Source organism: Trypanosoma equiperdum (assembly GCF_001457755.1).
Source record: "Trypanosoma equiperdum strain OVI genome assembly, contig: ctg_1877, whole genome shotgun sequence".
NCBI classification, from domain to species: domain Eukaryota; phylum Euglenozoa; class Kinetoplastea; order Trypanosomatida; family Trypanosomatidae; genus Trypanosoma; species Trypanosoma equiperdum.
In genome coordinates this window covers 66208-78937 of record NW_027123923.1, presented here as the reverse complement: position 1 = coordinate 78937, position 12730 = coordinate 66208, and the positions used below count along the sequence as shown (strand labels likewise).

Sequence of the window (12730 nt, the reverse complement as noted above, 5' to 3'; positions counted from 1 at the left end):
ATATATATATGTACGCATATAATCCCTTGACGCAGCATCATATCACCTCAACAAACGCTCAATACCGACCTTACACAGCGGACTTGTGCCTAACTGACGGTTCTGTTCAACAAGGGAGGGCATCGATTGCCTCGAGGAATTGTTCGAAGATTGCAAGGGGCAACGCTGGGGGCAACTTCTTCCGGTGTTGCCGCCAGAGACGTAGCAGTGGATGACCGCTAACCGACGTTGCAAGAAAGACGCCGTACGCTTCGATGGCCCTGGAGTTACTGAGCATAATGGAGTAATACACAAGCTCCTCCACCAACCAAGAAAGGTCCACTAATAACCCATGAAGAGCCCGCCAGCAGTGGGAGCGTTGAGAGGAAGGCATTCGATCCTCCAACAAACTCACACGGTTATCCTCATCTCCCTCCTCCCTCCCCTCCAAACTGTCCTTCCGACCCGGATGCCCTGCGCCACTGACACTCTCATGACTGGCAGCTCCAGCAGTGCTACCACCACTTCCAACAGCGCCTCCATGAGTACTATCACCATTATTCCAATTGTTACCGAATCCGGAGCCGCGACCCGTCGTAGTCCCACCACTCGTGCCATCATTTACAGTTGGTGAAAGGAGAAACCCCTCAAGAGAGGCATGCTCCTGTATCTCTGGCAGAAGAAACTCTGATACTTCGGACAACACACGTGAAAACTCTTGAACAAAGCGGTACAGCCGCTTTTCGCAGTTGAGTCGGCGCGACAACTTGATCGACTGCGAAACAGGGTACACCGCTGCCACCGCCGCAGCTGACAAGGACGAGGCGGAAGGTCCCTGAACAGTCGTGGACGGGAAAAAGCAAAACTCCACTCGAACGTGTTCACTTGGGTTGCGGACATTGAGTAGCACGCCATGCTCAGACAACGGTTGCAACAAAGTATCCACATCACAGTTAGCGGTATCATCACCGTTGCCGCTGTTATTTCCCGACTTACTCCAGTTGTACAAGGAAGCAAGCCGCGAAATGTCAAGCCGAACGTTAAAAAACGCGGTCGCCCCACCTGCAATAGTAATCAGAGCACAGCCTGGGTCCTCCCCTTCTTGCTCAGTCGGAACTTGGACAACGAGCACGGGTGAAGCGGTCCGGAACAAAATTAGAGACTCCTGAGGGTTAAGATTAGTCACCGCAAGGGCAACCGTGTAGTTCTCCACCTGAGTGAAAAGCTGCTCCCTCTGCACGGAGAAAGAAGGTCTACAGACACGGAAGTATGTCTTAAACACGTATCGTGCGTCACGGGCCTGCTTGCAAGTCAGCACCACCTCAGCCTCACCGGATGCTGAAAGACCCCCTGGTAACTGTAGGTGATCACACACCAACAAAAAGGCCACCTTCAGTCGAGACTTTGGGTCAACAACAAAGTATCGCTCGCCACGCATCGCCGACACGCTGTGTAAATGACACACGAGAAGTCGGACGGAACACCGGGGATGAGAGGCACCAGGCACGTTACCGGAACCCCTGTCACCATCATTGTAAGCTCCGCGTTGTTCCTGCTGCTTGCTATCCTCCTCATCGGCTTCCTTCGCGGTGCGTGGGCCAGTTTTCAGATCAACGTCGCGGCCACCTGCGGTATCGGAGATATTGTTCCTCATTATTGCTGAGCTCACCTCCTCCCCCGGAGCACTTATGTATTCCATGCGCATCGACTTCCCCACACTCACAGGGAACTCAAGAGGAACAGAAGAGCGGTTCACAATCTCAAGGGCCACGCGGGCACGGTGAGTTTTGTCCCCAAAGAGCCTCCCAACGAAAATATCTTTCTCCATTCCGCTAGAGAGACGCTGCCCATTGGAAGTAAGAATTTCAAACAGACCCTCCCCCGCAGTGGGAAGAAACACCTCAGCATTCAATTTCAACAGGATTAGCTTTCCAGGGGTGATACCACTGCTGATGCTCACGTGACCAACGAACGAACCAGCATCTGTGGAGAGAATGTTGAGCCGAAGTGGTTGGGTCTCCCCAGGTTCCAGCACAGCGGTGGAAACTGGAAGAAGCAACCATGGCTGTGGGCCTTGGGAAATGACAGCAACGGCATACTCAACCGCACCGTCACTGAGGTGATTAGTGATAGTGATGTCTGTAGTGGGCACGGAGTCCTTGCTGAAAGAAAAGCTAGAGGTGTACACCCCCGTGCAGTCGCGCACTTCGGTGCAGTTGCCGCTAAGGGAGAGCACAGTGTGGGACCGTGTGAGCTGCGAAGAGAGGATCTCGGGGCGGTCAGGTTTAACATCGGGTGTTACATCCAACGGGTTGCTCCCGGGTGGGGCAGCATTCCCTACTGCAGTGTCCTCCCTGTCTGCTGCAACCCCCTTCTCTCCTTCCGAGATGTTGTCCTTTACGGCTTTGTAAGAAACGGAGCCAGAATTTCCACTAGCCAAAACACCAGAGGAATCCGCACGTCGAAAGGGTTGCCTGGTAAGTTGTTCTTGCTGCTTTTGTTGCTGCTCCTTCTCTCGGTCGTTATCATCTGCCGGCGCAAGTGAGATACGAACGGCAGCGAAGCTGCACGCAACGGCTTCATCAAACAGGGCCAATCCAGCGCCCTGTTCAACACTCGATTTGTTACGCGCTCTGTCTATGCAAAGCAACACCCGCACACGCACGGTATTCTGAGGAGATATCGGCATTATTACCGTTGATTGTGAGGCGGTACCAGGGGACTTCACGTTTGTTTGCGGTAATTCTGGTAGATGAGCACTACTAGAAACTGGTAGGGACGCCCGTGAGTCATTTTTCGTACATACATCAGCAAGGTTAGCACCGTCACCGTAACCAATGTCACTGCTGGCGAAATTATTGCTATTTCCCGTCGCAGAGGCATCATCCGCAGACATCCCTGCCGTATCCTTGGATCCTTCACACGATACGCACTGAAGAACGACACCGTCGTGATGTCCACAATTTAGCAACGGGGTGATGGAAAGCCTTACAACGTGCTCCTGGCAGAGATTTGAGACAACCAACTCACCTTCATAAACGTACATCGCCTCGGGAGCTACTGTCGCCGTCCCCACATGTGCTACTGCAGTTGCACCGTCCACGGCGGATCCCGAAGTCAAGGAGCACCGTGGCCGGAGCACCAGTTTGGACGATACCTTGAAAGTGCAGAACGCGCTAAGTGAACTAAATATTTGCACCTCCTCATCACCTCCCGTCACCTCATTCGAGAAGTGGAGTGTTCCTAACCACATCGTTTGGGATACCGCGGAACGTTGCGACTTTAACTCCTCAAGCTTGGTGAATGTTAGGCCCTGTCTCTCGCGAAGAATATCGGCCGTGTGTTTATGCTTTCGCTGCCCGAAGAAAACACCCGCCAACACTGGAAAATCCTCCTTAACAAGTACGCAACGCAACCGAAATTGTTGATGATCCTTTGAGCAAACCACTACGCCCCTTCCTGGGACTGACGGCGCTGCAGGATTGTCTGCGGCACAACCACAACCTGCATTCAGCGGACCTCCAGCGCTGCCCGCCACACCCACAGCGGGTAAAGCGCCCCCAGAATCGGCACCGACCGGAGTTATTCCACCAGTATTCGAGCCCGTGCCCACAGCGCCAGCCGTTAACCCACTGCCATTGTTGCTCCCACCGTTGCCAGGGGCTCCACCACTGTTAACAGACACACCAGCGACGCTGTCGCTGTTGGGATTGGTGTTTCCAGCCATGGCCAGCAGTGGCACTTGGCCAAATATAACGCTCTGCAGGGTGGAAGAGGCGTCATACTGCAGTGCCTGAAGCTGAATAACACCTTCAAGCTCTGGATTCACAACTGCCCGTACTCCAACCTCAATGTTTGGCTCTACGGCCGTCATTGTGATTTTTGTTTGAGAGAGAACGGCCGAAGTAGCGGTGGATATGTCTTCCAAACGAAGCGGTTGCATCGACAGCGACTCCTTGCGGCCATCAACGACTCCGTCCCATGAAAGCCTAAACGACTTTTGGTAGTATTGGCCCGTGACGCAGACAACCATGTCATTCTCTGGATTCTGTTCATTCACGAAGTAAACGGAAAGACGAAATGGCCCCTCAGACTGGATCAGCTTCGGAACGAGCACAGCCTCCACCACAACGGTTTGACCAGGAGGTACCGTCACACGGTTGCTCGCAAACCTCACCGTGGGTTCACACTCCACGCTTAAGTTCAAAGGCAAAACAAAAGAAGAGTTCACCAACCGTATTGATATGGCATGATTTAGGTTGTTTCCATCCTTTCTCTCCGCACGTGGTGCAGTGGCTGTTGATATTTCAGCTTGCCGTCGCAATTTTGGGACATCGACTTCGTTTTTGCACAATACATCAGTTTGCTTCGCAGGGACTTCCGCGGTGGATGACGTTAGCGGACTACTACCCACGTGGCCCTTATTCACAACAACAACGCCCAGGTCAATAACGGATGGTTCCACGCGGCCTTCGCTCACCGCGAAGTTAAGCAAAAACTTTGGTACGAGAACGCACTGCTCCGCCATTGGCAAGGGCCGCACCGCCGAGAACATCATGTCATTAAATGGAAAACCTGTCGTTTCCTCCACGACTTGACCAACGTAGATGTACGCTGCGACCTCCACTGTTACCAGCTCGTGTCGCAGCAGCCGCTGCTTCTGCTTTAGAGTAAACGGCGGAGTCGATGTAAGCGTCCACGCGACCGCCTGTGTGTGACGCGCATCAAGCAGCAGACGACCGCGGGTATACGAATGTGAAAGCGGTTTCATCTCCGCCTCGGCCTCCGTCTCTGTCTCCGTCTCAGCCAAAGAAGAGGGATAAGAATCGGGTGGAGAGGGCAGGTACATAGAAACGAAGCCATCTTCGTGATACGGTGGCACTCCCGACAGCTGCAAAGTGGTATCAGGATGCCCGAAAACAAATGGGGCGCTGCTCCTTGCTATAAGAATGAGGCTCCTCATGCTGTTGTTTGTCACATGCATGGCGGTGCTAACCACGGGGTTATGGAGGCGAAACACACCGCCCTCCCCACATACAACAGCAGCGGTGGGGAAAGCTACGACACCACAACCATCCTGAGCACATCCGGGATGAACCGCGGTTGAATGCAGCAGCGCTTCTCCCTGCATCTGGACTTCATATGGGACGACGCTTACTGATATCGCTTCATCAAGTCTCAACACATTAAGTCGCACACTCAGCGTCTTCTGCTTGCAGCTAAGATTATGCAAAGATATCGACTCACGGACAAGTCCCGGAGTCGGAATATGCAACGTTATGGGCACATCAACCTTACCACCCGGGGGGAGGGTAATTTCGGGAATGCCAATGCCGGTAAGCGGCATGGAGGCAACCAACCGAGCCCGCACCTCAAAGCAGTCGGAGGGGTTCCACACAGTTAGAGTGGTTTGGGCCTGATGACAGTGAGGAGCCACGGAGCCCATATCGATAAATGATTCACGCAACACCAGTTCACCGCTGCCAATGCGTGCAGACACGCGGACAACGGAATGCGCGAGAATAGCATAACCGCACTGACCTCCGTGAATAGGGTCACCACTATGCCCACAGTCGAGGCCCCGGGTAGAGACTATAGCCTCAATGAGTATGCCGGCGGTCACCACTCGACTTGCATGCTTTCGAGAATGTTCGCTTGGGCGAAGCTGCACGTAAACTTTAAGTTTCTCGGAAAATGAGCACCTAACGGGGTTTTTCAGTGGGACGCTACATTTGGCGTCCTCGAACAGTCTGACAAGTGCCGGCCTAGTTGATCGAATAAGTAACGCATGCGGCCGGCCTACATGGCTACGCACAGCAAACGATTGGACGTCCAAAAGAGCAGTGTCACATGGCAGGACGATGTCGCGCATGCTCAAAGTGCTTGGAGCCACTTTAAGCAGGCATCCATCATCCACTGGCGATGGATTAAGGCTCACCACGAGGTAAGTCACGTTGCCCTCGTCCTGAAGGTTTGCGACGGGGATAAAGTAGCGTTGCGGACCACCGCTACTCGGTGTGCACTGAACGTTGATGGAAAGCGGCTGTCGCGAGTGGAGAGCACCCCTCCGTCGAGAAAACCTGAAAGACGCATCCAAAGTTCTTACTGTTGCTCTCAACGTAGAGCAAGGCCCTGAAAGGGCCGACATTTCTTCACCAACAACCCTGGCGGTCGCCATGTGGCTAACAGCCGCTGATCCCTTACAAATCTCACGGTCATCCATAGCTCCACAGGCATCAACCATGGCATCCATACACCCACCGTAGCTACCGCTGGTAACGACACCGGGGCCGCAACATCGAAAGGGCTCAAGTACTACAATCGAGGTGTCCATAGTAGTGCGCACGTAAAATGTAAAATCACACCGTTCTTGCACAACGCAGTTGTTTAATGAAATCATTGGAAAGCACATGAAAGATGATACTCCCACAACATCACCCAGCTCAAGTGATATAAACGAGGTGGAATCACACTGTGAGGCTGGTCCTGGTCGCGTCAGTTGTGCGGCTCCTCCTGATGTTTCTGGAGGAGCCTGCATCGGCGATGGGTTGTCGCTCCCTGGACGTGACGGAGAACGAGGCGTCGGCGGCAGTATCCCCGGCAAATTTGCATCGGTGCTTGATCCTCCACCAGCTTTGCCCGCATGGGCCAACGGCCTCTCCCCTCCTACCACTGTTCCGATGTCTGCTTCCCCCTCTACACGCACAAGTGTTATATCGACAGGTATGGTTCTGCTTGCCTCCGTGTCGTTTGCCTCGTACAGCACAAAAGTTAAAATGCCACTTTGTGCTGCCGGAATGTGCTCAGCCGTCCGGGTGCATGTAATCCCCAGCACGAGAATAATTGATTCCCCAGCATTCATTTCGGATAACGCAATCCCATCCCGAAGAAGCATTGAGAGGAGCTCACCGTGCTCCTGCAACCGCACCTTGGAGGCTGCAAACTTCTCGTCCTCGCCTTCGGGGGTTTCACGGGGGGACTTCAAGTCCTGAAGTCGTTGTTGTTGGGGATCTCTACTCTTTGTGTCACCATCGTCAGGCTCAAGTGTGTTGATATCCACAACCTCGCCCATCAGTGCGCGTTTAAGCTCCTCAATCTGGCGCACTGCAGCAGCAACTTTATCAACCTTGTTCTTACGACGATATATCTTCAACTTTTGCTCGAGTTTCTCAATCTTTTCCTCCAGCTTCCGGGAAGAACCGGAAGACGCGCCACCCCGTTCCATCTCCAGCTGCAGCCGAACATCAATCCCCTCAAACCTGAAAAAACGCTCCAATGGGCAATGGGCATTTTCATTTCCTCCACCCACACTGCTGTTACTAACCGTGGTGTCAAGCTTCAGCCGCAAGGCACGGCGCGCGCTACTTGTGTTAGACACAGTGAAACGGGCTCCGACGCGAGCCACTTGGCGGCTACTATCGTCATTGCCAGCACCTCCGTTTCCCTTTCCCGCCACTAAAGTCGATCCTCTGACGTTTGTTGCGACGCCACTAGTAACCGGCTGAAGCATTGGCACGGAAACGAGACCAAAGCTCCACGAATCAGGGCTTACATCGAAAGTTTCGGCCTTAGTGACAGTAGCCTTTACAGTAATTACAACTTCGTTGCCAGGGTTGAGGATATTAACAAACTGAATACGTTCCTCAAGGCTCCCCTTCAGCCCCGGAGAAAAGGTTAGTTCCAGTTCTTTCGTAGCGAACGGACGAATGCGAAAGTAAATAGAATTGCGATCTGAGCCATCCACACGAATATAGCCAGCCATAACACTTCGTGACTTCGTCACGCGTAGAAGCAACAGAGAATTGCACTGATTGGTGATGGGCACCTTTGTAGACCTCCGCTCACCGACATTTACCTCTCCGAAGTGTTTAGCCCTCTGGCCGCCCAGTTCAAAGCGTGTGGAACAAACCCGGTACGAAAGCCGCATAAAACGCCGCAGTTCGACGTGCTCTATGCCTATATTAATACCATCCTCCTTTGTCACAGCGTCCACGCCGCCAATTGAATTTCGCAGAATACAGGCATACAAAGTGGTGCTGCCTCGCGGTTCCAGTACCACCGAACTTACAGACATAGCGTGGTTATTCAACGCACGCATTACTCCGTCTCGCACCTCCTCCGCACGCTCAGGTGCCAATTTACTAGCCGTATCCTCGCCGCCAAAGCAACAGCATGAGTGCAGCTCCACAGCAAGTGCCTCCCAGTCCGCCGACGGCATCCCCTCCAAACAAAATGTACCAATCTCCGCACCTGTCGTAGAAAGCTGCAGCTCGAGAGGATAGTTCACCCTCGACAGCAGCCTGTAGGCAACAAAAAGCGGAACACTTGCAATAGCACGCAGCGGTGCTGCACCACCACCGCTACGTTCATCCGCTTCAATACTGCTACCACCACTAGCCCCGTCCCTAGTTTTGTTCACTCCATCCTCGTAGCACAGGGGCCGACTCTCACACGTATAGAATTCATTATGAAGCTCCATGTCGGCGGGTTGCATGTTATTTGCCTCAATGGTTAATATGAGACGGTCCTCCGCAGGATTTGATACGTTTACAACAGTAAGCTGCTTGCAGTACGTTGGATTGACACGTTGTGGGGTCATCCGCAACGTCAAAGGCAGACTGCTCTGAGGCGCAATGGAAAACTCCCCGACTGTTTCAGGTGCGCCCGTTTCGGAGAGCCGCGCGGGCACCCCTTCAATAGAGACAATTTTACTTCGAAGCTGCACGTTGATGGTAGTTGGTAGTAGCGAAGGGTTCTCAATATGAAATGTGACCCGGCGTGTCTGGCCAACAGGACAGTCTCCGAAGTTGATATTAGTTAGCGGAGCCACGATGGTGCTCGTAAAGAGTGTCGCTACACACCGAACAACCACACGTTGCTCACGCCTGCTGCTATTGGCACCACTCTCATATCCTGTGATGACGAAATCCAGTTCAAACTTGAGGTTCGCGGTCCCTTTATACTCTGAGTCCGTGGACGCAACGTACATGACGCCAACCTGCAATGAGCCCTTCTGAGCTGCCATTACGAGCTCATCAGCAGGTACAATGTTATCGTATGGTCCTACGACAGCGGTGCTACTCTTCTTCTTGTCAGTGATCTTAACAGGGGTACTATTTTTTACGCTCTTTATGTCCTTCCCGCCACTAGCTTCACTTCTGGCACCACGAACAAGGGTTAGTACACCTTCGCAGTGCGGTGGCCGGGGGTTAAGCAAGCGCACCGTTAAATCTTCACGGCTAACATTGCAAATACTCACCTCCCGCACAACCCGCGTACCTCGGTACACAGCACCGAAGTCGAGGTAGGGGTCAGCCACGCTAACCAGGGGTTTCTGAAGGTGCTCAGGCACAACATTCACATTAACCGATATAAGCTCTGAGTTGCGTGCATCACGAAGATTATCACATTGAAGAACAGTGCGGTGACAAAACCGTTTCATTATCGCGCCACTACCGGCCAGTTCGGAAACAGCAGCAGTGCGGACGATGACAGTGAAATTCATCGAGGCATGGCCATCAAGCACTAACACCCGTCCGATCAGTGACACTTCGAACTGGTCTTCTTCACAGACAGTTAATTCAACGTTTTTGTGGGGCATCGTTTGCATACGAATGACGAGCTGCAGCGGAAGCGGTGAAATATTCGTTATTTTGAATCCCATCAGGTGCGTTCTACTGGGAGCCATCGTTGCCTGGAGCTCTGACACAGACACAGTGAATGCAGAAAGAAACACGGTGGCACTGAATGGGAGGGTCAGAGTCTCCGACCGGACGGCGGCGTGAAGGAAGCCGCGGTTGGCTGATGTAACTGTTTTGCTCTTTAACGTACCGTCCGCAGTGCGGGACAGCGGTGTAGGTTGCGAGGAAAATAGAGGCGAGCAGCCTTTGTCACCAGCGCAAAGCAGGGGAGACGGCGCACACGAGGAGGTGACGCAACCCACATCGTCGCTCCACGTTAGTGAACGCGCCGGGGTTGCTCTTGGGAGTGAAGTAGACGTCAGTTGAATGGTACCACTCACCAGTGTCGGTGCCGTACGCTCCACAACATTGGGAAATACCTCAGGATCGGGACTAAAGATAGCAATGATCTCTCGTGCTTCGTTCGGGTGAAGTTCAAGTAGTTCAATCAAATTAATACTATCGTAGGCAGCGTTGTAAAACTTCGGCGTTGGCCCTAGTGTGTCGGAGCATTGCCAAGATCCGTACATGCCACCACCATCAGCGTCATCGTCGTCTACTAGCAGTGCGTCGTCGCAAAGCTGGAAGCGGACGCAAGATGAATAAGTCGCAGCCGTCAACTTCACCGATAAAGATTCATGTGTGTCAGCGTTCTGAACACAGAAACGACAATACGCGGGTGTCTCATTCACCGCCAGCGTGCCAAACTGCAACTCACTCGGAGCAACTTTGAGCATCACGGGGGACGTTAAGTGGCTGAACGAAAAAGCGCCTATCAGCCCGGAAATAGAAAGGTACCCCTCCAGAGAATACCGTGAGCAATTCCTTGCTTATGGGCCACAGGCACGCCTGTTCAGAATGTGCAAATGCGGTAAACAGCTGTTGTATATCTCAAGCCAACAACTCCTCTTCCTCAACCAGTACAAATTCCTTCGACAAGATCTTTTAACACCAAACTGCGCTAGAGGCGGGTCCTATCGGGAAGCAGAACCCAATCTCCCCGAGCTTTGACTCACACCTTATTGCCTCCTATCACAGAAAACGGGAGCTATTTCTGTTTGCACAAGGCCCCTGCTGTGAGCCACACAGCAATGTGCTTAATGAATGTAACAAGGTAAAGCAATGAAAGAGGTAGAAAATGTACATCAATGTTAACTTAAGTGTCTGGACTAACTTCAGGTGGACGCATACAGCAGGTGGATGTCACACGTTTGCAAAAAGGTATAAAAATGTGGAAATTGATTTCAAGTAACCCACAAATAGAGGAAATCAACCGCAGAAAGCCCTAGTGGAAAGAACGAATGAGTGAGAACGCATTTCCCAAATGGGCATCGTCGGCCACCCGTCCTCTGCTTTCATTGCGATCACCTTCATTTAGATAGCTTCATACCAACTTGATGTCGCCGTACCAGCCGTAACAAAAAAACGGTTGACAATGCTCCCTCGATTTTCGGAAAATGATATGCACAAATGAAGAAAGTGCGCTTCAACAATCGGGATGCGCACAGCGAAATAAGCAGTAAACCAATCTAACCTAAGGGAGTTGGTAACTGCCCCATAGTTACCGTTGTGTCCATTATCATTAACAAAGTATAGTGGCGGAGCAATAAACACAGTAACATATTCTCATAGACCTCTTCTAAACTGTCTTCATTGCTTCATCACTCGCATGCATCCGACTCACACAACCCAGCAACACCATGCTTCTTCTGCGCAAAACAACAAAACCGAGCAAGCCGATTAGTTAATGGACACAAACAAAAACACCTCCCTGATCCTCCCAACTACACGCCAAGCACACCATACTCTCAAGATATACCGACCTAACACAGCTCGTTAAAACGTAAAAGAAGAGCTAGATCCCAAATGACGGATGAACAAGCACAACCCAGTTAATCAGCCTTTTTTTTGAAGAAAAAAGGCTTCAGGAAACGAAAGATATGTATCGGATGGACAAATTGTCGGTGACTCTCAAGCACCTGTGAAAAAGCGTCAGAAAACGAATAAAGTTACATCGAAAAGGCCCCCTCAACCAGCCCGTAAATACACGAAGAAAAAACTGGAGACGATATGCATAGCATATGTTGTAATGTCCGACAGAGCGACACTGCACGCTCGTGCAGTAAAGAAGAATAGTACAGAAACACGGACCAAGGGTAGCACAAAGTGCCGTTAATAAAGGCGCCACAAAGCTGACGCTGAACATTAGCGTGCCAGAAAGGAAGTTTCTTCGAAGCAACGGAGAGCAGAATTAAGTGGAACCCCACAAAGAATTAGGGTAGATGCAATCCGAAAGAGCCAAAAATAGTCGCTCAACTACTCTCCCCGGAGGCATCTTCTTCCCATTCTCAAACCCCACCGGCATCATCACAACAGTCTGCGTTGCACTCAAAGGGTCCACCAGCAGAGGAAAGTTAAAAAAAATCCCCGGAGAAACAAATAAAAAGAGGGAGTGCGAGCCAATAGATGTTACAGAAATTAGGATCACAATATAAAGAACAATACACGGAAGTACGATATGAGCCCTACGAAGGAAACTAACACGAAAGTCTTTCCCTCCGTGCAATCATCACACACACGCAGCGTCACGATGGGTTACTGCTCCCTCGGCGACGTCGGCCCATGCGAACAACAAAATCAAGAGACCACAAAGTATCACCCACATTGAGCAACATCCTCCCATACGGAAATTAACAAATACAAAGCAACTTGACGGATCCCATAACATATTTTTACACCCCAACCATCACCCAATGCTTCGCTACAGTGGCAAACATAAAGCACACAACCGATTCCAAGTATTACACCGTATCGGAGAACATAGGGAAAGCGTTACTACGAAAACAAAAGATCGTACCTATCTCACGAAGTACACTACACTGCCAAACAATGACCAAACATTACGAAGAGCATGTCTGATTCAAAAAATCAGGTAGAGCCGGCCGCTGGATGATCGGCACGAAGTGCGCACCGACGCACCTGCATCACCGAAATGCAAAAACAGGAACTAAGAACACAAGCAGAGACGGAAATGGAAATTTGTAAAAAGAATCTATACCGATACAAGTAAG

General features: G+C 51.5%; 1 protein-coding gene across 1 annotated transcript; it reads right to left on the bottom strand.

Moving 5' to 3' along the window:
- Positions 1-106: 106 nt before the first annotated feature.
- TEOVI_000552400 (uncharacterized protein) lies at positions 107-10396 on the bottom strand (the record flags this gene model as incomplete). The annotated part of the gene is made up of 1 exon (XM_067223454.1): positions 107-10396. The coding sequence occupies one exon, from the start codon at positions 10394-10396 to the stop codon at positions 107-109; it is 10290 nt and encodes a 3429-aa protein (XP_067079555.1).
- Between the last annotated feature and the right edge of the window lie 2334 nt (positions 10397-12730).